The 23714-nt window shown below is 39.4% G+C and overlaps 4 protein-coding genes across 4 annotated transcripts; all 4 read left to right on the forward strand.

Moving 5' to 3' along the window:
- The first annotated feature begins 1699 nt into the window (after nt 1-1699).
- ppp1r27a (protein phosphatase 1, regulatory subunit 27a) lies at nt 1700-3232 on the forward strand. Its single transcript, XM_033970579.2, has 3 exons — nt 1700-2405; nt 2487-2637; nt 2709-3232. The coding sequence occupies exons 1-3, from the start codon at nt 1955-1957 to the stop codon at nt 2827-2829; spliced, it is 723 nt and encodes a 240-aa protein (XP_033826470.1). The 5' UTR covers nt 1700-1954; the 3' UTR covers nt 2830-3232.
- A 1332-nt stretch (nt 3233-4564) lies between these two features.
- Nucleotides 4565-6521, forward strand: mcrip1 (MAPK regulated corepressor interacting protein 1). The gene is made up of 5 exons (XM_033970580.2): nt 4565-4663; nt 5197-5282; nt 5410-5528; nt 5690-5794; nt 5885-6521. The coding sequence occupies exons 2-5, from the start codon at nt 5275-5277 to the stop codon at nt 5947-5949; spliced, it is 297 nt and encodes a 98-aa protein (XP_033826471.1). The 5' UTR covers nt 4565-4663; nt 5197-5274; the 3' UTR covers nt 5950-6521.
- Nucleotides 6522-6850: 329 nt separating this feature from the next.
- On the forward strand, nt 6851-9567 carry alyref (Aly/REF export factor). Its single transcript, XM_033970578.2, has 6 exons — nt 6851-7188; nt 8426-8581; nt 8663-8810; nt 8888-8951; nt 9036-9222; nt 9302-9567. Exons 1-6 carry the CDS (start codon nt 6952-6954, stop codon nt 9314-9316), a joined length of 807 nt encoding a protein of 268 aa, XP_033826469.1. The 5' UTR covers nt 6851-6951; the 3' UTR covers nt 9317-9567.
- A 944-nt stretch (nt 9568-10511) lies between these two features.
- On the forward strand, nt 10512-23436 carry arhgdia (Rho GDP dissociation inhibitor (GDI) alpha). Its single transcript, XM_033971310.2, has 6 exons — nt 10512-10611; nt 19379-19580; nt 19787-19870; nt 20453-20529; nt 20636-20699; nt 21504-23436. Exons 2-6 carry the CDS (start codon nt 19391-19393, stop codon nt 21704-21706), a joined length of 618 nt encoding a protein of 205 aa, XP_033827201.1. The 5' UTR covers nt 10512-10611; nt 19379-19390; the 3' UTR covers nt 21707-23436.
- Nucleotides 23437-23714: the final 278 nt, after the last annotated feature.

Below are 23714 nucleotides of genomic sequence, written 5' to 3' on the forward strand. Positions count from 1 at the left end.
GACTAATTATAACACATACATGATCTTTTTTACACAAGCATCAGATATCTATTTTAATCTTACTGGCAAGCGTGTGTCTAACTTGAGAATAGTGTGTAATTAAAGAGAACACTTGAGTTTAATTTGTCTCTTAAAATAAAAGTGAGAATGTCAATGCTATTCCCTCAGCATCAGTTATATCCAGTATCTGTGACAACTCAAAATACCATGTGAATAATTCTCGCCTATAGCTGCATGTTCACACCACCACAGCCTTTTCAAGATTTTTGCATGCCCCAGAATGCAGAATACTGTTTAGGTGCTGGTTCAACTCCCACCTGGGCCTTTCTGTGCGGAGTTTGCATGTTCTTTCAACCCAAAACAAGCACAAATTCATGAGTTTCAGTTTCTTGTTACATGCAACAATTTGTGGACTTTTCCAGAGAATATAATATTTACTTTTGAATTATTAATCGCTATGGCAACATAATTTCTCATCATTTTGAAACCCATGGATAGAAGTCCTGACAAAGCTTGACTCAAGATCTGGAGATACGTCCCTAAGAGCCACAATATCGTCGCTCACTCGGTCTGGCAGGTTGCCCCAGTGGCATCCCAAGAATGAGTAAAATGCAGAGACTCAATTTGCCTCACCAGGGATAAAAAAGAAAAAAACTATACCTTATTTATCTGTAGAAAAAACTATGCACACGCTATGTCAGCTCTGTAGGTACAGGTGTACTTCTGGTCGTCTTTCACCGTACCAGGCCGTTTGGTGAGACTCCCTGACGCTCACATGTCCTCCTTCTGTTTATTGACCCTTTAACTTTTTCTGGAAGACCTCGTTCAGGATCAAAGGTCGAACAGAGAAGGCACACGATGTACCACGGGTCAAAGAGATGCACGAGGAGGACTGTGACTTTGGCAAAACAAAACAAACATGTCCTATTACAGGCACTAACTGTACTGTAGTTCACGTGGGGATCATGTTTTCATTTCAAAATCTACATCTACAACATTTTTTTTTTCAAATAATAGTATATTTTGCACTGATTTTCAAACTTTTCTCTATGATTGTAAACCTTCTCTTTGATGATAAATTAATGGTCAGTTGCATAAATTGATAAACACTGGCTTAGGCTTTCTATCAGGACTAAACCAGATCAAGACCAGGACTAAACCAGGTCTAAACTCCATCTAAACCAGAGCTAAACAAGCACTAAACAGGATTAAATAAAGTCTGAACCCATATTTTCATTTCAGAATCAATATCCAAGGCTTCTATGTGTCTCATAAACAACACTAAAAGTATATTTTGTTTTAACCCCTTGTTCCAGAAATTACGTGAATGAATAATGAACTATAAAGCATCTATAAGTATCCAAAAATCACTCTGTTATAAATCAAAGGCATTATTATTATTAACATTAGAACTAGCCCAGATTCAAAAACAAAAACAAAATTGCCACACGGACAAACTAAACGGCAGTAACCTTGATGTTTAGTTGTTTGTTACAGCCTCTCAGCCGTATACATTCGCAGGGAACATTTTAGTTGTCAACATTTTTATGGCCAAGCGGTGCTGTCATGTCACTGAACATGTGACCCCACGGTGGGAGGGAGGGTCAGCGCCTTGGCCACTCATTTCAAAGCTAAAGTCACTGGATCTCCCCCCTCAAAATAGCCCCAGCAGAGGGTATATAGTGACCCCCCGTCTAGCTTGAACCATCACTTCTGTTCAAATTCAAAGCTAGACTCTACACACAAATGGAACGCAAGGGTGAAAAACTGCTCAAGAAGTCGTTATCGAACTCATTTTGGATTTAAAATGCAAGGTTGAGCCACTAATCCAGCAGAGCAGCTACGAAAAACAAAAGGATTCTATTATTGGATTGTTCGTGCTTTTAAACTTTTGGATATCCTTTCTCCTCCTGGACATTTACTCGTAGGAGGAGGTCTGACCATAACTGAGAGGATGAAGTACAACTACCACATAACCGGGTCTTCGTATACCCGGGCATCTCAATACACGCCAACCTACCATTCTGCAAGCCACTATACCCCTACTTCACACTACACGCCGAGCTTAACCACGTCCTCCTACACTTCTTTGACAAAGTATTCACCAACGCAATACAGCACAACGCACTACATGCCGAGCAGCTACTCTTCCAGCTACAAGACTGCTTCTAGCTACGTCCCTTCATCGTACACAGCCAAGACTTCACGGTACACATCGACGCGGCGTGCACAGGCGCAAGAGAAACCACCATCACCAGTTATAGTACCAGAGACGCCCGCCAAACGGACAGTGCACTTTCCCAACGATATCGTCTTCCAGGATATCGTGCGAAGAGGGGATCTGGAACAAATTGGAAGGTTCATGCGAGCGAGGAAAGTGCGTGTGGATACGTTGTTTCATTCAGGTAAGAAGTCTAGGAATGGTAAATTGTTGAGATGTGATTTTGGGGTGAGTTTTTTGTGAAGATGGTTGGGTTTCTGTCCAGGCATGGCAGCGTTGCATGAGGCAGTGCTCACGGGGAACCTTGAAGTTGTGAAGTTGCTGGTGAAGTACGGAGCGGATGTTCACCAACGGGATGAGGACGGTTGGACGCCACTGCATATGGCGTGCAGTGATGGTTATCCTGAAATTGCCAGGTAAGAGATGCACAAATTGTCAATGATAAAAAGTGTTAAAGTTTTGCACTATCTAATGTTTTGTCTCGTAGATATCTGTTGGCAATGGGAGCCAGCACAGAGGCAGAGAATGAAAACGGAGAGAAGCCGGCAGATCTTATTGACCCAGAGTGCCAAGACCTGTCCAAACTGTTTGAAACTGGCTGTGTGTGAAAAGAGACATTTGAAGACATTGTATTTATATAAATATATGTCACCAGGTCACAGACACTGTAAAGCTACATTATTTTGCTTGTTTGAAAAGTATGTTAAACTTGGGTATTATGTGAGTTGTACTAGTGTAGTTTAATGATTCTTTTGCAGACCAAGGGATTTGCTTTTCTATATTTCCATTGAATTGACACAGAATTTGAGCCATGTCGTCTTATAGCAAAAAGTTTCTCTTTCTGCTGGGCAGGAGGAGAAACTCATGACTGGCACTTTATGGTAGATCGGAAGTAAAAATAATTGTTACCTGTGCACTTCACCTGCTGTGTATAATCCAACTGTACAGTTACAGGAAATATTGTCCTTTCAAAGTCTTATGATTTCCAGTGCAATAAATATTTTTGTACGTTTTCATAAATAAAGTAATTTTATTAAAATAATAATAATAATAAAATTGTGTGTTATTTTATGAATTAAGTCAATGTAAAACATAAATTCAAATACAATATGCAAGTGAAAGTATAGGCCAACAATCAGCTAGAGGTGGTAGTAGTGTAGTAGGAGTGACCCAACTCTATTTTTTAGTAAGATTATTAGTAGTATTAGTTGAAGTATTATTTACTTTAGTTGTATTTTAGCTGAGTAGCCTAATTACTATCTTGACTCCAATACATTTGAAACATAAATATAGTACTTTCTACTTTCTACTCCACAACATTTCTAGAAAGAATTAGGATTAGGGTTGTGGAGGAGTTTTTCTTCTTTTTCTTCCTCAGTTTGCTGTGACTTGGCCTTTAATCTATTTTAAGAGTTGACTACAGTCAGTTTGAACAATCTTTGAGTTGGCTAATTTTTGCTTTTTTTTTTGGAGGTATTAGATAAGAAACAGGCTTATTGAAGTTCTGTATCCATTCTAACTTCTACCCAGATGTGTTTCTTGTCTTTTAAGCTAATGTTTTACAACATTCATATGAGTTTTACAAGCTGGAATGAATTCTTCATTTGTATAATGTTCTCTTCAATTCAGGAAGGCACTAAAACAACAAGAGCCTAATAACAGCCCACTGTAATACAATGTCTTTCTAAAAAGTAGTTCTTGCCAAAAAATAAATAAATCAACAAACAAACAAATAAACAAACAAATAAATAAATGACTGATTTAGTGCATATATTGTAAATACGTTTCTAAATAGCATGCAAAGTTCAGTTACGATAATTTAATTTTGTATTAAAATCTAAGAAATGTATTCAAAATTATTAATAATGCAGCTCCACCTACATTTAAAAAACGTATTAAACTTTTTTCCAAACTCCCCGATCCACTTGGTCTCTGTGAACCGAAATTGCATAGTTCCAAAAAGATCCTTGGCCTTTACTCAGGCGCCTTTCTATTTCAAACCATCAAACGGTGGAATCAGCTCCAGACAGAATTTGGTTTGGACTGTAGGAATCGTACTGCATTGGACATTGGGACATTTTATTATATTTACTGCAAATATTAACAATGAACTGTTAGTCTTATAATGTAATTGTAATGAAATGTGTATTTTAATATGTATTCACCTGCCCAGAGACTGCAGAGGGAAAGCAGCAGTAGCTAAATCTGGTACAAATAATCTTTTCTTTTGTAAGATTAATTAATTTGTACAAATAAGAAATAAAGAAAGAAGGAAAGAAATAAAGCTTACTTTTATAGATGGTATATTTTTTTATTTTTATTTTTTTCCACTTCCGTGTTCTTGTACCGGAAGTGATTGGTTGGCATTGGCAACGTCTCGCCTGGTTTCACGGCGTTTACACCTGAGCCTCTGGATAAAGCAGGAGAATCTGTGGATCGAGGGTAGGTTTAACATTTCAGTATCGTAGCTCATTCCTGTGCTAAACAAATCCGATGAACCCCATAGTTGTCTCCCTTTGTGGCGTGTAGTGAGAGCAGCGGCAGATAAACATTAGCGCTGTTCAAGGCTAAGCTAGACAATGTAGCTAAACCATCCGCTAGCACAGCCTTGAATGTTTGTGTCAGCAGATCTATTGATAGACCAGGGAACTGTCAATTATCGGAGCACTAGTTGTAAAATGTTACTGTTAAAACTGCATCTCGATTTGTCATTTATTTGGTTAAAGACTTGATGTTCGGTTTACAGGGATTGTTGTTGTTTAGCTAGCCGTTTTTAGCCTAAAACGTAAACAAATGCATCCTGCTAGCTGTCGTTTATATTTATTGATTACACCAAACAATAGTGCTGTCCAAAAGCTAGCCAAATCCATGAACTGGTAAAATAGTTATACAAAAGGTTCTACAATGTTTGTAGAATTAATGTACAGACAGATACTAATCGTGTCTTTTTTGTTGTTGTTGTTGTTTTTGAATAGACTTCAGCTGTACAATTTTTTATTCTTCTCATCCACCCACCACAAAGGAGCAAAGAGCAAGTAAACAGGGCAAACAGAATGACCAGGTGAGACAAAACACTGTTGGTGTAATTAATATAACTACAGGCTCTTTGAATAACATTTACGTTTTCTGTGATGTAGAATCTAAAAAGAGGTTAAGCTGACAATAAACTGTATTTTCTGTTTGTGAAGCTCATCTGCTCCCAGGATGGTGAACAGTTACAAGCGGACCTCAAGCCCTCGATCTCCCACTAACACTGGGGAACTCTTCACCCCAGCACATGAGGAAAATGTGCGATTTATCAATGATAGTAAGTCAATTACTTTAAACTAGAAATAGATCACAAAAAAATAAATGCTCAAAAATTACACTGCCTTTTTATTTTCTTCCACTTTTGGCTCATATTGAATTTATTCTAAACGATAATTTCAAAACGGTATTGTAGATTAACTCTTTTGGATTTTTTGACAGCTTGGCAGTGTGTGCTCAAAGATATTCGATCAACACCGAATAGTGAACGCAACGACCGTGGACCACAAGAATATGTTGAGAAGAATCCAAACCCAAATCTGCATTGTAAGTTAATGGCCCAGTTACCTGTATTAGTTGTCAAGTTAAGAATGAATGAATGCCTATGATCATATTTATTTTCCCTTCTTGTCTTAGCTTTTACGCCAGTGGACCTGAGTGATCTCAAGAAACGCAACACACAGGACTCCAAGAAATCCTAGTCTCATGATATTTCAACATCTTTTCCCAACTGTTTTTCTTGAATTTGATCTCATCGACCTTTGTCATCTTGAAAGTCAGCCCTCTTGGTCATGCAGAAAGTCAGTATTTTATCTCTGGATTCCACCTGCCCTGTCTGAAGAATGTGGATTATAAGGATTGATTCAACTTTACATTTTTATTTAATTCCAAAGCCCTTGACATGTACATCATTTTAAATGGACTATTGGATGTTGAGAAGCAAGCTTGGGTCGCAACAGGACAAGACAGCAGTTTTAAAACATTTACTTTTGCTACTCTGATGGCTTTGGAAGAAATACAAAGGGCTGACTTTTTTAGTTGCTTTTTGAGCATTAGTTTGTTTGTTTAAAAGGCCACATTGGCTATTTTAAAGGCCACATTGGATATCAGAAAGCCAAATGCATCCTAAAAGGCCAATGTTTTTATTGCATACATTCAATTCTTTTCTGCTAAAATGGACTTTTATTTACTAGAGTTTATTGTCCAGTACCCCACCTTTGGTTAATGACCCCAAGTCTTGGAATGGAATTGAATAAACATTTTTTTACAGTAACTTTGTTTATGTTTATTATCATCTTCGATTCATCAATAACTACTGAGAAAGGCCAATATTACATTGACAAGAAGATCCCTTGGAGTACATATGTTATTGTAGATCATTAAAAGTAATATATTATATTATATTATTATATTATTAGAGTAAATCTTTCCAACCACAACTTTAGTATTCTATATTAGAGTGAGATGAGGATTCTATATTCTATATTTATTTGTTACTAAAAGCTGATTAAAATAAGCGTTAGCCGCGATACGTGGTGACGTGATACATATGCGTATTACGTAATACTACGTCTTTATATAACCCCTGTGCCTTTCTTGTTTGTGTCGTCAGATTGCAGTCTGCAGAGCGAGCCACCGAAGTTGAGGAAGGGACCTATTGAGCTAGCTTGTTTTTTTAAGTTTAGCGTTGTTGGGCAGCAATAATGGTTGATAAGATGGATATGTCTTTAGACGACATTATCAAGCAGAACAGGCGAGGTGGCGGAGGCCGCGGAGGAAGAGGCCGTGGCCGCGGAGGCTCTGGCGGCGCCCGCGGAGGCGCTGGGCGTCTTGGAGGTGGAGGCGGCGGAGGATTTGGAGGCCGAGGCGGCGGATCCGGCCCCATGAGGAACCGACAGAACCTGAGCCGCGCCCGGGGCAGACCAACGCCTTATAGCAGGGTATGAAAATTATGGGCAGATTATGGAAACCCGTCGGCAAACCTCAATGCCCGGGTTAAATCCTTCTGTTCTCCAGTAGGCTTGCTAGCTAACCTGTAGCCAGCTTGCTGGTTATGCCAATATGTCTCTGCCCAAACCCTCTCCACTGAGGGCCACTTAAAATTGCACTTGAGCAATAAAGCCATTCTTTGAATAGTCTGCCCTTCTACCACAACATCAGAGCATCGTCGTTTGAGAGGGGGCCTTTGAAGAGAGCTAATGCGCTAACCATGCGGCTAACTACGGTAGCTAAAGTTGGAACGCGGAGGCCTTCCCAGCGCCATTTTGAACCCAGCTCTTGCATAAAAGATAGCCCACTGAGAGCAGTAGAAATGTTTTTACACCAGTCTCAATTTGTTTATGAGACCACTTCAACAACCACGTGCTTTTTACTCAGCTTTTGGAGAGTAGTTTTTGTCTTCTTGGTGAAACGACCAAGCGGCCTTTTGTTCGGGAGTGGCGGCCGTGTTTCACAGCACAGTGGCTTTTCACCTCCAGTTTTACGAAAGGATGTATGAGTGGACTTCAACTCCTCCATAGCTTTCACATAAGGCATTTTGTTCAATTGGAATTTCAGCTGAGCATCTGTTGAATGAGTAACAAAGGCCCAGCCAAAATGGCGTGCTCTCAAAATGGACGCTGAGATAATCCACGTAACAGCGATAGCTGGCAGTGTACTAGTTTCCCCTCATCTGGTTTATGGACATTTCTCACCACGGGCCGTTTTTTGGCTTTGGAATGAACTGTGGTCGGGGAAGAGGCGAGCCCGGTGCACCGCTGGAGGCGACGCTGATCAGACGGGACGCCCTGTACATGGATCAGTTCTGGAGGGCCTTTGTTGGAGGCGCTAATGGCAAGAGTAAAGTGGGAGTTGTTTGTTAGCTGGGTGGGAAAACAATAAAGTTTTGGGTTATTGACTAGCTTGTATAATCGTATAGAATAAATCTCATTTACACTGCTAGACATATATGTACAACACCCTTTGTAGTTTTGTATGTGTTCCCTTTGTCTGTCACTTGCTTGTGGTGGGGTGGGCAGGGAACACTGGGGTTGCGTCTTTTGGGATCTGAGTGAGCACCTTGGTCCTGTTGGATGTGGAACCCCTGCTTGCCCCAACACCCAGCCGTGTGGACTCTGTGAATGACAGGGACAAGGGGATCCTGAAGTCAGCAGGTGCGTTCTCTTTCATCTGTTGCAGCCCAAACAGCTTCCAGACAAGTGGCAGCACGACATGTATGACAACAGCTTTGGCGGATTCAATGGAGCTGCTGGTGGCGGCGGTGCAGGCGTTGAAACGGGAGGAAAGCTTCTGGTCTCCAACCTCGACTTCGGTGTCTCAGATGCAGATATTCAGGTAAATTTTGTGGTGCGTTACAGCATTTAAAATGACTGGATTCTGTGCCCTAATGCAATGTTTGTGCCCTTTGCTCTATAGGAGCTTTTCGCTGAATTTGGAACCTTAAAAAAGGCTGCAGTTCATTATGACCGCTCCGGAAGAAGCTTGGGAACTGCTGATGTTCACTTTGAAAGGAGGGCAGATGCTCTGAAGGCAATGAAGCAATACAACGGAATCCCACTTGATGGTGAGCACAAAAAGCAAAAATGTAAGCTGTACATTTGCTTAGTTTTCCTGTTGCTAATTACTTTATTTTCCTCGCAGGCCGACCCATGAACATACAGCTCGTCACATCACAGATTGACACACAGAGGCGACCGATGCAGGGGTGAGTTGATGTCCAATATACGCATTAAATACCTCGGTCTGGGATGATCAACTTTTTCAACATTGTTTTTTTTTCCCCCCTCAGTGTCAGTCGAGGAGGTGGCATGAACAAAGGTCGCGGTGGATTTGGTGGGATGCAAAACAGGCGAGGAGGCAGAGGGGCCGGTGGTGCCAGAGGTCGGGGAAGGGGCGGCCGTGGCGGTGGAGGACCCAGCCGGCAACAGTTGTCAGCAGAAGAACTTGATGCTCAGTTAGACGCCTACAATGCCAGAGTAAGTGCTAATGGGCATCTTGTGTATGCTGTGCTGAAAAAATGGATGCTGATGTTTTTGTTTTTTTTGCTTTTTGCAGATGGACACGAGTTAAGCAGTGCTTCTCCTGTGATTGTCCCCTCTCTGCACGAAGGGGCACTTGTTAAATTGTGCAGAATATTTTACACATGGTTGTCTGGTGTGATTGCAATTGTTCCGACCTCTTCTTTTAAATGCTCCAAAGTGTTTTTTACCAGTATTTTTGTTTCTCACGTGTTTTGGCAGTAGGTAATTTGAAGCTGGGAAAACTCAGTTTATCCTCACCCTGTAGTGAAAGACTTGTAATAAAACCTGCTAAATTGCCAATTCTTTGTCTTGTGTGTTTTTAAATGATCAATGTTGGGCAACTCCCATAAAATGGAGAGATATGAACCTAATGTTTGTCTTTTTGCTATCATAAGGGTAACTGTAGGATGGCAAAATGTCAGCTGTTAACTAATCACAGGCTTTACCACACCTGGATTATTGCATTTAACAGATTAAAAGGCATTTATAGTGATGTAGTTAAGGTATATGCAACTAGGTGGCAGAGTACTGTCAAACTATGGTCACATCCAGACATGAAGGCTCCACAAATTAAGTACACACACATGACGTCAGGGAACTTGTAGATCTCTCTCTCTCTCTCTCTCTCTCTCTCTCTCTATATATATATATATATATATATATATATAAAGTGTACTTTTACCACTTCTCTAAATGAACCTCTATTTTTACCTCCATTTATTTTATTTTTTTTTCACATTCATGTCGGAAACTCTTGACATAGCGCAACGCTTCCGCACAAACGTCTGAGTTGAAATTCCAGCGCCAGTTTACCCGAGTTCATCCCCGTTTTTCCGAGTTGGAGGTCGGATCTTCTGACTTTCCTAGATCACATGAACGCAGCATTATTTATGTCGCGTCCTGTACATGCTTTTACTTTGAAAGCGCCACATTTCCGGTATCGTCTTTATTTCCGTCTTCTGTACAGACTTTTACTTTGAAAGCCTTACATTTATTTCTGTAGAGTTCTGAACATGCTTTTACTTTGAAAGCGCTACATTTCCGGTATCGTCTTTGTCTTCTGTACAGACTTTTACTTTCAAAGCGGTTCATTTATTTGTCTAGTTTTGTACATGCTTTTATTTTGAACGCAGTATATTTCCGAAATCGTCTTTATTATTCTGTACAGACTTTTACTTTGAAAGCGGCACATTTATTTCTGTCGAGCTGTGTACAGACCTTTATTGTGAAAGCGGCCCATTTCCGGTGTCGTCCGGAGCTCTCCTCGCGCAGACTTTGCTCCCCGCCTCACGCGCCCTTCTCTCCGTGCTCAAAGGAGACCGTTTCCGTTTCTCCCGTTTAACGGTAAGAGCTGCTCAATACTTTGTCTTTAAAACTTCCACTAAGTATCAGTTTTATGCAGATTCAATCCTTATTTGTAAACTTGGCCGTTAGCTCTGAAGTTTGTAACGTGGAAAGCATCTGTGAGGGACATCTGTAGATCTGTGTATAAAAAGTCATTTCTTAGCATTTGATGTCCGATATTTATTTACCAGACTGTGCCCAACGTCTATAAATGCGTCTGATATCTTGCCAAGTGTAGTTTTTCCGTGTCTGTAGCTTTGTCAAAGAGCACAGGACTCATTTCCGGGTGTGGAGCGTGATCTGCGCCGCCGCGAGACACTTTATTCATTTATTACTTTGACATAATTGCTTTCACTGACTTATTCAACTCGATCTAGCAAATCTATAATGCCCCGTATAGTTTTTACCCTTCTAAGTTTCCGATAGGAGTTTTCAGAGCACATTTCCACTACTTCCTGGATGAGAACTTTTCAAAGTCTCTTCAGGCACACACCTAAATGTGCCTCCATTTTGGCTGAAGGTTCTGAATGGGCCCGGACAGCATCACTGAGCGCGAGGCAAGTGCAGGGCTTTCACCGGGTTATGTCCCGTCACGATCTACGGGAAATCCAGGATCATCTCTCCGATTCCGATAAATATCAGGCGTCTCTTCCGCGGGCGATGTCCAGGGGAAGTTACACCGAGCCTGTTCTGTTCAGATTTCCTTCATTTGGACAGTACTGGACACACTGTGCCATGAGTCTGAACTAATCAACCAACTAACCACCCTAACTAACCAAATTTAGATTTGGTTTAAAAAAGTGAAAGTGCCTGATGTCATCTCTGCTCTGTGAGCTGCTCTGTGGGGCTGGACTTTGACACAACTGCAACATGCACATTATGCACTGGGGTACAGTTCAAAGTGCTTATTTTACATGCATCCTTGGAGCTTTAATATTGAAAATATGACTGAACTGCTGATCTAATACAAAATGGCAAGGCGGGATATTTTGTTGTTTGCAGAGGAAACTGTTACTTAAACTGTAGTGCAGCAGCACCGGACATCAACCTGTATCACAGCTGCGGTTGCTCAGAGAGGCTGATTGAGTCAGAGCAGTAGCTCAGACACTTGTACCTCTGCTTTATAGAGCATCAGCTCAGACACTTGTTGTACCTCTGCTTTATAGAGCATCAGCTCAGACACTTGTACCTCTGCTTTATAGAGCATCAGCTCAGACACTTGTTGTACCTCTGCTTTATAGAGCATCAGCTCAGACACTTGTTGTACCTCTGCTTTATGGAGCAGGAGAGTGAGCGAATGTCTGACCTTTCATACGGGAGAGCCCATTCTCTCTCAGCTTCCTGCAGCCACAAGCCCATTTTTCTCACCAGCTATTTTAAAAGCTTCCTATTTGTTCTAGTTCTTCCTGGGGTGCTTTGATTGAGTATTTTTTTCAGGGTCAACCCCCATGAAACCTAAGTTCTCTAGAAACCGATTACAGCTACTGCTGAGGTTTGATTTTCAATCCATGAAAAGAGAAATCAGGTATTTAAATCTATTTAAGCCCTAACTTTCAAAAATCCTTTGGCACATTTCTATTATTCAGATACATTTTAGAAAGCAGGCACAGACGGTGCACACTGGTCAGATTTTGTCGTTGTAGGTGCCACACCTGCTTTCATGGCATCTGCAAAATGTTGCAAAAAGGTTGGTATTTCAAACACATTAAGATGGTCACAAATTTTTAGACAATTCTGATTCTGATGAACAAAACAAAAAAAAAAGAAATAAAAATGAAATTACTGTCAGTATTTATTCAGAAACGTTCAATTGCTCTATGCTATTGTTTTGCTTGTTCTATAAACTAGGCATTCCTGTAGCTTCTTTTTTGTTAGTTCCTCTCCTCTTTCTGTAACTTCCCCTACTCGTCGTACGTATTTCCCTCATTTTGCAGGACCTGTCATGTCTTGTTCCTAGCCATTCCAACCTTCTACAGCTCTTTGTAACAGCACGCCAAAAATGTACTACGAGGTTAGCGGAGAAGAGCAGACTGAACGTTAAAAAGTGGTTAGAGATGGCTGGAGTCTAAGCATCAGATCTTGTGGTCTGTGCACGCTAGCAGCTAAAGGATGTGAATCACTAAGCTGAAAAAAGGAAGTTTGCAGCAGACAAAGAAAACTTGTGGGAGTAAAGTAATAAATAAAAAGTAAAAAATTAATTATTATTCATCACCTTTCTAATGGAAAAAAATACATATTTGTTTTGATTTTAGTGCAAAGTTTGTTGCACAATAATACATTTAACTGTATAATTTGTATAATATCTCAAATAGGGCTAACCGCAAAGAAAAATACAGTAGATGGATCACAGCCCTGGTTTTATTGACCTCTGTTCATTGTGGTATTGTTGTATAGTTGTTACTTTCCATTTTATAGTAGTCTTTTGATTACATAACGCCATTGCTTCCCTGTTAACAGGAAATAGCGCGCACACATCTTCTTGACATTGTGGTCTTTGGCAACAATCGAACTTCCCATTTACATTTTCACATTTTTCACATTTTTAAATTAATTAGTGAATTCCGCTCTAGTGCAGATGTTATTTTAAGAACATTGTTTGGAAATAACTTGTTTTTTAGCATTTTTAAATATTTTTTTCTACAAAACTGTTAAAGATTTTTTAAATGTTATGCAGTATTTGACTTTCTCACATCGTTCTGATAACCACAGCTTTTTCCAATAACATTAATAGAGAAACGGAGAATCATCGTAACGCTCCCCTAAGGCAGAGGTGTCAAACTCATTTTCACCGAGGGCCACATCAACAAAATGTTTGCTCTCAAAGGGCCAGATGCAACTGTAAGATAAATGTCACTACGTTTTTATCTTGTTAATTAACCGTTTCTATATTTATTACTTATTCAAGTTACAAATATTGCATATGGATTTGCATAGACATGAAAAAATCCAATCCACTTTCAATGAAAAAATGGCTGTTTAACTGTGTATCTAATGATAAACTGCCTTTAATTTACTTTGTCGCGAGCCACATAAAATGACATGGCGGGCCGCATTGAGCCCACGGGCCTTGAGTTTGACACATGTGCTCTAAGGCGATAGAAACCTGATTTAAATGCTAAGGCTTGGAAAAAACTCAACAATTCTGATACCACAATGATATTAAAAACACTATTTATTTAGACAATAGAATGTGATTTTGAACATTAAATAATGGTACTTTCTAAATTCTTGGTAAAGTTTTTCTTCTGCTTTCAAAACTGCCTGATCTTTTGACCTCATAAAACTGATAGATGATTCCCAAAGTGGTGCTACTGTCCCGGGACACCTTGGTATCCTTAATACCACTCTCTCTAATCTCAGAGGCTGCGCTCATGTTGCCGGGAGCCGTGCTAATCCCTGGGCGTGTTGCGGTAGTGTCGTTCCCATCCCAATCAAACACCGGGATTATCCTCCTGCAGGTGAAAGCAGGTGGAGGTTCAAACCACACGAGCCGCCCTTCTGCTGTTTATCGGATTGTGTGGGCTCTTTTTTTTTTGTCTGTCAGTGTGAGACAATGGCACGTCTGAAGAATGTGTATCGTCGGGAAGGAGGTGACGCCAGGATTCACCGAAAACGACCAGAACGGAGCTCGAACTGGACGCGTCACGATAATAAATTCTGATGAAATATAGACGATAATATTGAAACTAAATAACGCCTCTGACGGGGTAACCTTAAAGTATAAGTAACCTCCAAAAAACTATTCGAAATGTATACTATGGTTAAAAACATGAACTGTAATACTTCATACATGGAGGAATTGACGACTTAAGTTTGTATCTGTAATGAGTCACAGAAGTTATGTTATTATTCCTGTACAAGTCAAATCTAATTGGAGAACTTACTGGCGTTTTTTCTGTTCTACAAAGATAATGAGAAGAATTATTGCTCCGTCTACTTATTCAACGATAAGTTAATATAGTTTTTATGGAGATAGGCCTAGTTGGAACATGGCAAGTCGCTGAGGTATAGTTTCGTTTCCCCAGTTTGATTTTATTTTGCACGGCCATCGATTTGTTTCGTTTTATCTGCTGATACTGAGCTCTGATACTTGTCTTGTTTTTGTAGCTGATAACCCATATTGATAGGCATTAATATCAAATCCACGACAAAGTTCACAATCTAACTTTGCTTTTCCCTATTTGTAAAGAAAACATTTGATATATAAAGCTTCACGCGCCATATTTCCTTTTACATCGTTATCGTCGTACGTTTGGAGAAAGATCAGTTGACAAATATGTGCTTTTTTTTTTTGTTTCTACTAAATTCAAACTGCATAGCTTGCGCAAAATGATCTAAATCAACCGTAAATATCGTCAGAGCTTATCGTCCGTCGGTTTCTTTGGATTCTGAACAATCTGCGTCATCCATGAAAAAAAACAGCAGTCGATCTCTAACATGATTTAATTTCATTTTTATTTCATTTACCCATTATGTGATTATCTTTATTCCCTTAATCTCATTGTAATCGTTTGACACGTCGACTATTTAATTATTATTGTTAGTTTTAGCAGCTCTAATTTTAACTGTTGACTTAAGGCTCTATAATTAAATGCCGCATTTTAAGACGCACGCTCTCAAGTCATTCAAGAAATCCCGTAAACATTTCACAAACCGGCGATTGTCAGGAGAGAGTCTGTGCTTTTATGGCAAACATAGGGGCCTTGTTTTGTTTTAACTCACTCCCTGCGTTTGCTAATGCTGTATACGGTCGACACAACGCAGAACGACACAGACCAACCAGTCCGGTCTCATGTTTTGGTGCTGGCTGACTGGTATTTGACGTAGCTTAGGTTTACGTTGTGGCAGTTGGAGCTTGTTGCCACATAGTTAAAGTCGTATTCTTTTGTTTTCGAGGGTGTTAACCTGCAGTGGCCTTTGCACCTGAAGACCGTGGGAGGTTTTCACAAATATTTTCGGGTCTGCACTGATGGCGTTAAATGTTGTTCCTGTTTTCCTCTGGGCCTGTTGCTTTTTCTACATTTAAAGAATTTGTGACTAAGCATGAATTTTTTACAGCATCTGTTGGAATTTAAATACTTGTAACGCTTTAATATATTAACAACTGTATTTTTTAAATTTTTTTATTATGCATTTATTTATTTGACCGGGACATTGCACACTTCAGATTTAACTACAAGCTCTATTTTCAGTTCCTAAGTGAAGGTAAAGTGACATTATGTTAGGGTTGTGCAGGTACTTCCCATGGATCTTTAAAAATACATCTTAAAAAAACAAATTTACTTGCGTGTACTGTTACTACTCCTTAGAAAATGCTGCCACTACTGGAACTAGATCATTTATTTTGCATTACTTTCAGAGGCTAGAGCAGTGTTTTGCTGTTACGGTCATTCTAACAGCACAATTCCTGATTTTCCACGTCTAATTATGAAGCCGTTTTATCCTCAGACAGAGCACATTTCTAAAATTAGAGACACTTTAACAATATGTCAGTACTGGGTTAGGAAAACGAAATTTTGCGCAACTACATGGAAAAAAACGGGTACAGAAATATCAATGTTTAACCTTATTTTAACAGTTTTATTCATCTTTTCTGTACAATCCCATGTCTAAAACACTGCCGCGCCTTTTGATACTTTATTTTTTCACAGCTTTTTAGATTTATGACACCATGTGACCTGTTGAATACCTTTTTATTGCCGGTGTCTTCTATCATCCGTGTATTATTTATCTAATCCACCTGCTGGTGTTGATGTCCTTCAGATGGTTGTAGAGGCAGGTATTTGCTCCAGATGCGTGAAGTCGAGCTTTCGTCACCTTCCAATTTTCTGCCTGGTCAGAGCAGACGAGAGGCGACGTATTGTTTACCTTGTGCCATTGCCAGCGCACACCTTTTTATTGGTCGAGAACAGGTTTGTGCAGCGACACACAGGAAATCTATTGTTGAATCATTTTATTTAATACATTTCCTGAAGTAAAAAAAAACCCTTAAAACTTTTGCCTCTAAGGATCAAATCTATTTTAAAATCTAAGTTTATGACGATAGAATTTTTACATTAAACTGTATGAAACTACTGTTGTTCTTGTCCCGTTTTTAACCCAGCCTCTCTGTAAGTTTTTGATGATATTTATTAAACTATTATTACAGTTATAATAGACCACAGTAGCCTTTATTTTACAGAAATTACACCATGACCGTTTGTTACACCACTAATCGTCCTGGTCCAGCCCTGACTGTGTAAAGACGTGGACTGAGGGAGTGTGACGTCGCCCACAGCGTTTGGCTTCGGTCAAATGAAGCTCACAGAGGCTAGCGGTTATGGGGCGAATTTGGAGCCGAGTTCGATATTTGTAAATTTGACCACAAGTGTCACAGCGACCGACCAAAGAGCCAATTCGATGCGGGGCTGTTGACGTTAAACTATAGCGGGAGCAACCTCCGGAAGACGCCTTATTTGTCCGTTATTAATGCTCCTATGTTGATTTACAGGCACAATAGAGAAATAAAAACACCGGGATCATGTAGAGCGGGTTGATATGAACATTTAAGACGAAAGATGACGAGTCTGACAGCAGCAGTTGGTTCGTTTTTCAGTAGAAAGTGGATTGGAGCGATGGAACCGGAAGCGCGCCCGTGCTCACTTCCTATTTAGAACATGTTGACGGACTGGTTAGACATGTCCATTTATTTATACAGCCTATGATCACATTCCTGAGTTCAGTTCAAATACGGCCCAAAGGAAAAAACATTGCTCAACCAACGCTGGGTTAGAGTGCACTACCGGTAATTTACAATTCTGGTTCTTTGCTTTCCACACAGTCCCCTATGAAGACTTATTAAAGACTTGTTAGCCTTAAACCTTGTATATTCAAATCTAACAATGAGGCTTTTCTGGAGGCTCGAAGGGGGAAGTATTTATCAGTATATTTTGATTAAATGCTGTATCATGTGGTTAATATCGTGGTTATGGTTTGATCATAGTCTTGAGGTTTGGATATTGTCCCAGATAAGAACAAGCACATCATTATTTTCCCTTTTCTGTACGTGTGAGAACAACTGAACATTCACAGAGCAAATGTCTACAGTTTATATTATGAACCATGTATTTTATTTTTCTAGTGTTATTATAGCCCATGTTCCTTCAGTCCCACATGAGTCATTGTCCTGTTTGGGCCAGAGCCATAAGTGTATTAGGGGAAATAATGGTTTCATGGTTGGTGCCTGATTGGATTAAGTTCCACTGCACTCCAGAGGGATTAGCTGTGCTCGGTGGAAATGCTAAACTGACCTAAAGCGCACAAAAAAGTGACCACTTACAGTTTTGAAGATGCAGGTTGTTGTTGCGGCGCAGTTTTTGTTTCTGATATCACGTTAGATCTTGGTCTTCTCATGCTGTAGTTTAGGAATGATTTTGTGTTGTGATCGGTTCAATATTGGTTCGTTTGTCACCCATTTACAGTTTTCTCTTTTGAAAATGTATAAAAGACCAGTTGCTTTACAATCTTTCAAGAACCTAAACTCAGTGCTATGGATTTCCAGCATTACAGCATCATGAAATTAAGATATAGTAAAAAAAAAAAAGGCTTTATTTAATTGCACCTTTTGTTCTTTTGAAGGATTCTCCTGTATTTAGTCGGAGTAGGCCCATTTTTGTTTGGTATTGTCTCAAAACATCCATATCGACCCATCTCCATCTAATATATTTTGTTTTTCCTTTTGTGATTCTCAAAACATTCATGCAAAGTGCTACCTAAGATAATATTTGACTTTTCTGAGTACGACCAGATCTTTATCAAGTCTGAATGTAAAATGAGACTAACCCTTAACGCGTACCACGAGAAACACTGGTCTAAATAAAACCCATTATTGGATTGTCAACGGTGTTGCCTCATACTAAAGAATGTTGCAGAATATCCCCTGCGAGTTTAGATGGCCAGCTCCGGGTTCAAAGTTCACCGAGGATTTCTGAGGCTGCCCTGATGATCGAGTCCAATACCCAGGGTCAAGATACAGGCCTATTTAATTAAAGTTCAGGCCAAAAGTCACTCCTCCTGTAGGACCGAAGGATTTGGGAACAATAACAAATTTTTCTGACGGCTAGATTTTCTATTTTTAAATGTCATGGTTTTATTTAATATTGAGCAACAGAGAAAAATCCTGCACACCGTCCATTGTACTTACAAAATGTGGATCTTATTAGGACATAAACAACATTTTGGAGCTAGGTCTTCATCAGGCAAATGGGCTCTGTTTATGTATTTTGGGTGTTTATGTATTCTGGGCTTTTCACACACTTATTTTCAAGAAGTTGATGTGCAAAGTTCTCATTCATTTAATACAATTTTGCTGAAAAATCTACAGCATCACCATTTCATAATTTTAGTTTTATGTACTATTTATTGCTTATGTCATGTTGCTCTTTTAATGGAAGCTGGTAGAGCAAAACAGATTTCTTTTTTTCATTTTTATTGAATTACACGTAACTGTTTTGAAAAATATGTTATAAATGGGCTCTGATACAAGAAACCCATGTATTTCAGAACATGTGGACCTCTAAATTACAAAGTTAGCAGGTTTTAGACATAAAACCCCCACGGAAACGTAATTCTTTGGTTTTGTAGAAGACATTTTACTTTAAACAATCGCACCCATTCAAACTGCAATTTCAGTTCAGTCGCGATTTATCTCCCATCACTAATTCGCAGATTTAATCAAAGCTAACGCCAAACTCCCCCCTCCGCCCCTCTCTGTGCCCCCTTTCTGCAGGACTACTACACAATGGCAGAACAGGAGCCCACCCCAGAGCAGCTGGCAGCCATCGCAGCAGAGAATGAGGAAGAATCCACGGTTGACTACAAGCCCCCCGCCCAAAAGAGCATCAAGGAGATCCAAGAACTGGACGCGGGCGACGAGAGCCTGCGCAAGTACAAGGAGGCACTGCTCGGGGGTACTCCTGAAGTGGTGGATGGTGAGTGGACATAGCTGCGTGGAGTAGAGTTCAGACTTCTCAGTGATTGGTTAAATTCACCCATCGTTCATTCAGAGTCTTACAAAGGCTGACCAGTACGAGGAGTGTGTGGGAGAATTGGGAGAAAAAGTACTTTATATAATGATCTAGTTACATATAATGGTGTCATAAGTGTGAAGAAAAAACTGTTTCCTTCTTTTCCCCAGATCCAAATGTCTCAAATGTCCAGGTGACGAAGATGACCCTGATGTGCGACACAGCGCCAAAACCACTGTTCCTTGACCTTGAAGGTAAGAGGAGCTAAAAGGGTTTATGCAGTGTTTTTGTGTGTATCATTATCATACTAATAATATAATAATACGAAAAAATGAAAAAAGTGTCCAATAGTATAAAGTTATGTAGAATTACTTGCAGAATTGGTGAGGGCTGATGTGCACCATAATATGGTATTACCAAAATGTTTAATTTCGTGACACTTATTATATAATCATACTATTAAAAATAATGCTCCATTACATTTATCAGTATAATAAAATTCAGTTCTCACCACATTTATAGGGTTTAACATTTGAATATCATTTAAATATAAGAACGGGTATGAAAAGTGTTGCATACAGTCGTCTGCCGTCCATAAGTCGTCAGTTTTCTCTTCTTATACATGAGCTGGTGGGCTGCTGCTTCTTGTCTCTCTCTGATAATTAGTCCTGATGATGGCTCTGCAGGCCCTAATCAAGAGCTTCCTGATGAGGCTCTGCAGCTCTGCTCCCACACAAAGAAACATGGCTCAGTGAAGGAGTGTGCCTCCTAGTGGACGTGACTCTTACTGCAGCATATTTGTTGTAGTCCTTAAATTCTGCATTTTGCGTTTTCAGGAGATTTGGACAAATTTAAGAAGAATCCAATTGTCTTGAAAGAAGGAGTGGAATACAGAGTAAAGATCACCTTCAAGGTTGGTAAAAAAAAACAAACATTTAATACTCTTTAGCTCTTACTTTTTTTTTTTTTTTAACATATCAGATTTTTTTTAATCCCTGGGTGACTTCTTTTTGTTGCAGGTGAACAAAGAAATAGTGTCTGGACTCAGGTACAACCAGCAAACATTCAGGAAAGGCGTGAAAGGTGATTTATTATTGTTTTATTATTATTTACCAGGTCAAACATGCCTTCTGCTTTAGGAAGCTTTTCTTTTGTTGATGATTGAATGTGATTTATATGAGCATGAGCTTAAGTCAGTTTTAATCACAGACGGGTAGAGTAATCAAATAGTATGAAAGTAGTGATGCATGCAAAATATGACTTAAGGGAGTAAAAGTTTGTGGTGGCGATAAGTGTGTGCTGGTTTCATCTGTACTGGAGGAACAAACTTTCTTAGTCATTTCCAAAGTTTAAAATGATGTGTATTTATGTATCTATTTATGTAATTTGACAGATGAATCATAGTTCAAGTTCTATTTCCAAAAACAAAAAGAAAATTGACACGTAATGAGATAATTTTAGATGAGATTTATGTACATTACTAAACCTTACTTTTAGTTTCAGTTTAAACATGACAGACATGACTTGGTGTAAACAACATCCAAATAGGGACAGAATGATGCCCAATATTAAGGCACTGTACACCAACGTATTAAAAAGCCACGGTGTCAATACTGTTCTATATTGACAGCTCATTTATTGCACTGGGCCTGGGAAAAAGCAGCACTTTTCACAGATTTGGACCTATAGACGATGACCAACAATAATTTCATGAACATCGAGTCACAAATATAGTAAACAGTGATACATGGCCTCAAGTTTATTTCAGTCCATTAATCGTAGGCTACTTGTTTTTCCCTGATAATTGATCTGTTTTTCCCCACATCTCTACTCAACAAACTGCACTGTTACTGACCCCACCTCTGTGCACTTCCCCTCCATTTGCAGTGGACAAGTCCGACTACATGGTGGGCAGTTACGGGCCGCGGCCAAAGGAAGCCTACGAGTTCATCACGCCCCTGGAGGAGGCGCCCAAAGGCATGATCGCCCGCGGCAGCTACACCATCAAGTCCAAGTTCACTGATGACGACAAGCACGACCACCTTTCCTGGGAGTGGTGCCTCTGCATCAAAAAGGACTGGGAAGATTGATCTGCTAGTTTCTTTTTCAATTTTGTTTTTTTGGTTTTTTTTCTCGCTGTCACTCCATCATTCCTCCACCAAGCCATTTCTGGATTGTGCTCCATTTCTAATTTTGCATTCTCCGTCCATCAACACTGCGAACAGGGATTTCATGTGTTTAAATGATGTGAATTCTGGATTGTGATCTGGTTTTGCGTTGTTTTGGCGATTTTGTGGATTTGTTACAAGACATTCCGGGCTGATTTCGATCTTTATATTTTTCTAATTTCAAGCTAAAAAAGAAAAACGCTCTTAATGTAAGGTCAAATAATGATTTAAATAACTCAAATATTACTCAATGGGCAGATAATTTTAAGAAAAATAAATAAAAATTGGTGTTTAAACATCAACCACAAATTTTACAGATCTGATAATTGTTCAAAAATTAAATCTAGGTATTAATTCTGAATTCAACTCATTTTAACTGTAATAGTCGTTCAGTTTTCGCATTGCACACATCACCTCTTTCCAACTCCCAACTTCTTCAAAAGATTTCTGTCCAAATTTTCCATAAAAAACAAAAACAAAATGGAGAAGCAATTTGAATACTCAATCCAGAATTTGTGGTTTGTTTAAAAAAAAAAATAGAAAAAAAAAATCTACTAATGAACAATTCCTTTTGCCCCTTAGCGCTTACCCCTTTACCCTTCCATGCTTCTTCTACTGTATTTCCATATATTTTTAAATTGTTACCATGATCTGCCTTATTAAGAAAAGTATTTTACAGGAAGTAGTAACTGCGTGTGTGCCCGCCGCTGTACGGTCGCTGGGCAATCATTGTCGGACACAGCCCTAATTTTTCATATTTCCGCAGTCTTGTAACAGGGTAAAATAGGTTTGAAAATCATTGACTTCTTGCTATGGTCCGCTGAAGGAACATATTACCTCTTCATCTCTCTGATCAGGGTATTTGATATTCTTAAACCAGCTATGTGGCCTTTTTTAGGGAATTTCTAGACAACGATAGCTGAGCCTGTTTTTATAATAACACAAATCTGGATGTTGTCTTAACATTTGATCCATGTAATGTGCTGTATAGGATTATGATTTATGGATAAAGATGCACTGTGTAGCTTTTTTCTGGCGCGCGGTGCTATCTGTCCTTCTCCATATAGATGCTATCGCCTTGCATGTTCCGCAATATGGCATTAAACCTGTCTATTTGCGTTTAGTAGAAATACCCGGGTTATTAAAACATGCGGATTTGCCACTCTCAACCCGTTTGTGAGGTACGTTTAATGCCGTACTGCGAGACATTCAAAGCAAAGCAACATTATTGTTATGCAAACGAGCAGGGGACGGATCATCCCGCCAGAAATGTTACACAGTGTAGCTTTGAATTAGTATGAATCACGTAAACCTCGTCGGGAATGAACATTTAATAAATGAAAATAGTTAATCTTTTTTTTTTTTTTTTTTGCAAATCTTCGACTGTGCCTTCTGCTGCTGCTGTTGATTGTTCCAGCATGTTCTATTATAAGAAATGCTGCGTGGGATTTGTAAACAAGAGGCGTGTAGTCGCGTTTATGCAGTTCCCAGCTGGTATAGTAAGTGTTTTTATATGGCCTACACTCCTGGAAAACTGAACAAAGAACCGTGTGTCTTGGACGGACGTCTCTCGGGCTGGGTTTGACTCTGTGTGCTGATTGTATTATCGACAGTTTACTGATTTCCTGTATTCACAATAAAGTGTTCAAACCTGGCCTGTAATAGCACGTTTATTTTTTATATTTTAAGGGTTAGATGTGGGAGGTTTGTATAAAAGGATTTTCGCTAAAGCTGTTCTTGAAAAGCAAATTTAAAAGTAACTATAACTATCGCCTTTCATCAGTATGAGATGCTATTTTAAAGAAACTGTAAGATTTACCTTTTTAATTGCATAAACATGACCCCTCTGTGCACAGATATGAGGTAGATTGTTACTGATACTAATGTTTATGTATTCTTTGGCATAAATTATGGTCAAGTTGTTTGCAAT

The sequence above is a fragment of the Periophthalmus magnuspinnatus genome, chromosome 8 (genome assembly GCF_009829125.3).
Source record: "Periophthalmus magnuspinnatus isolate fPerMag1 chromosome 8, fPerMag1.2.pri, whole genome shotgun sequence".
Lineage (NCBI taxonomy): Eukaryota > Metazoa > Chordata > Actinopteri > Gobiiformes > Gobiidae > Periophthalmus > Periophthalmus magnuspinnatus.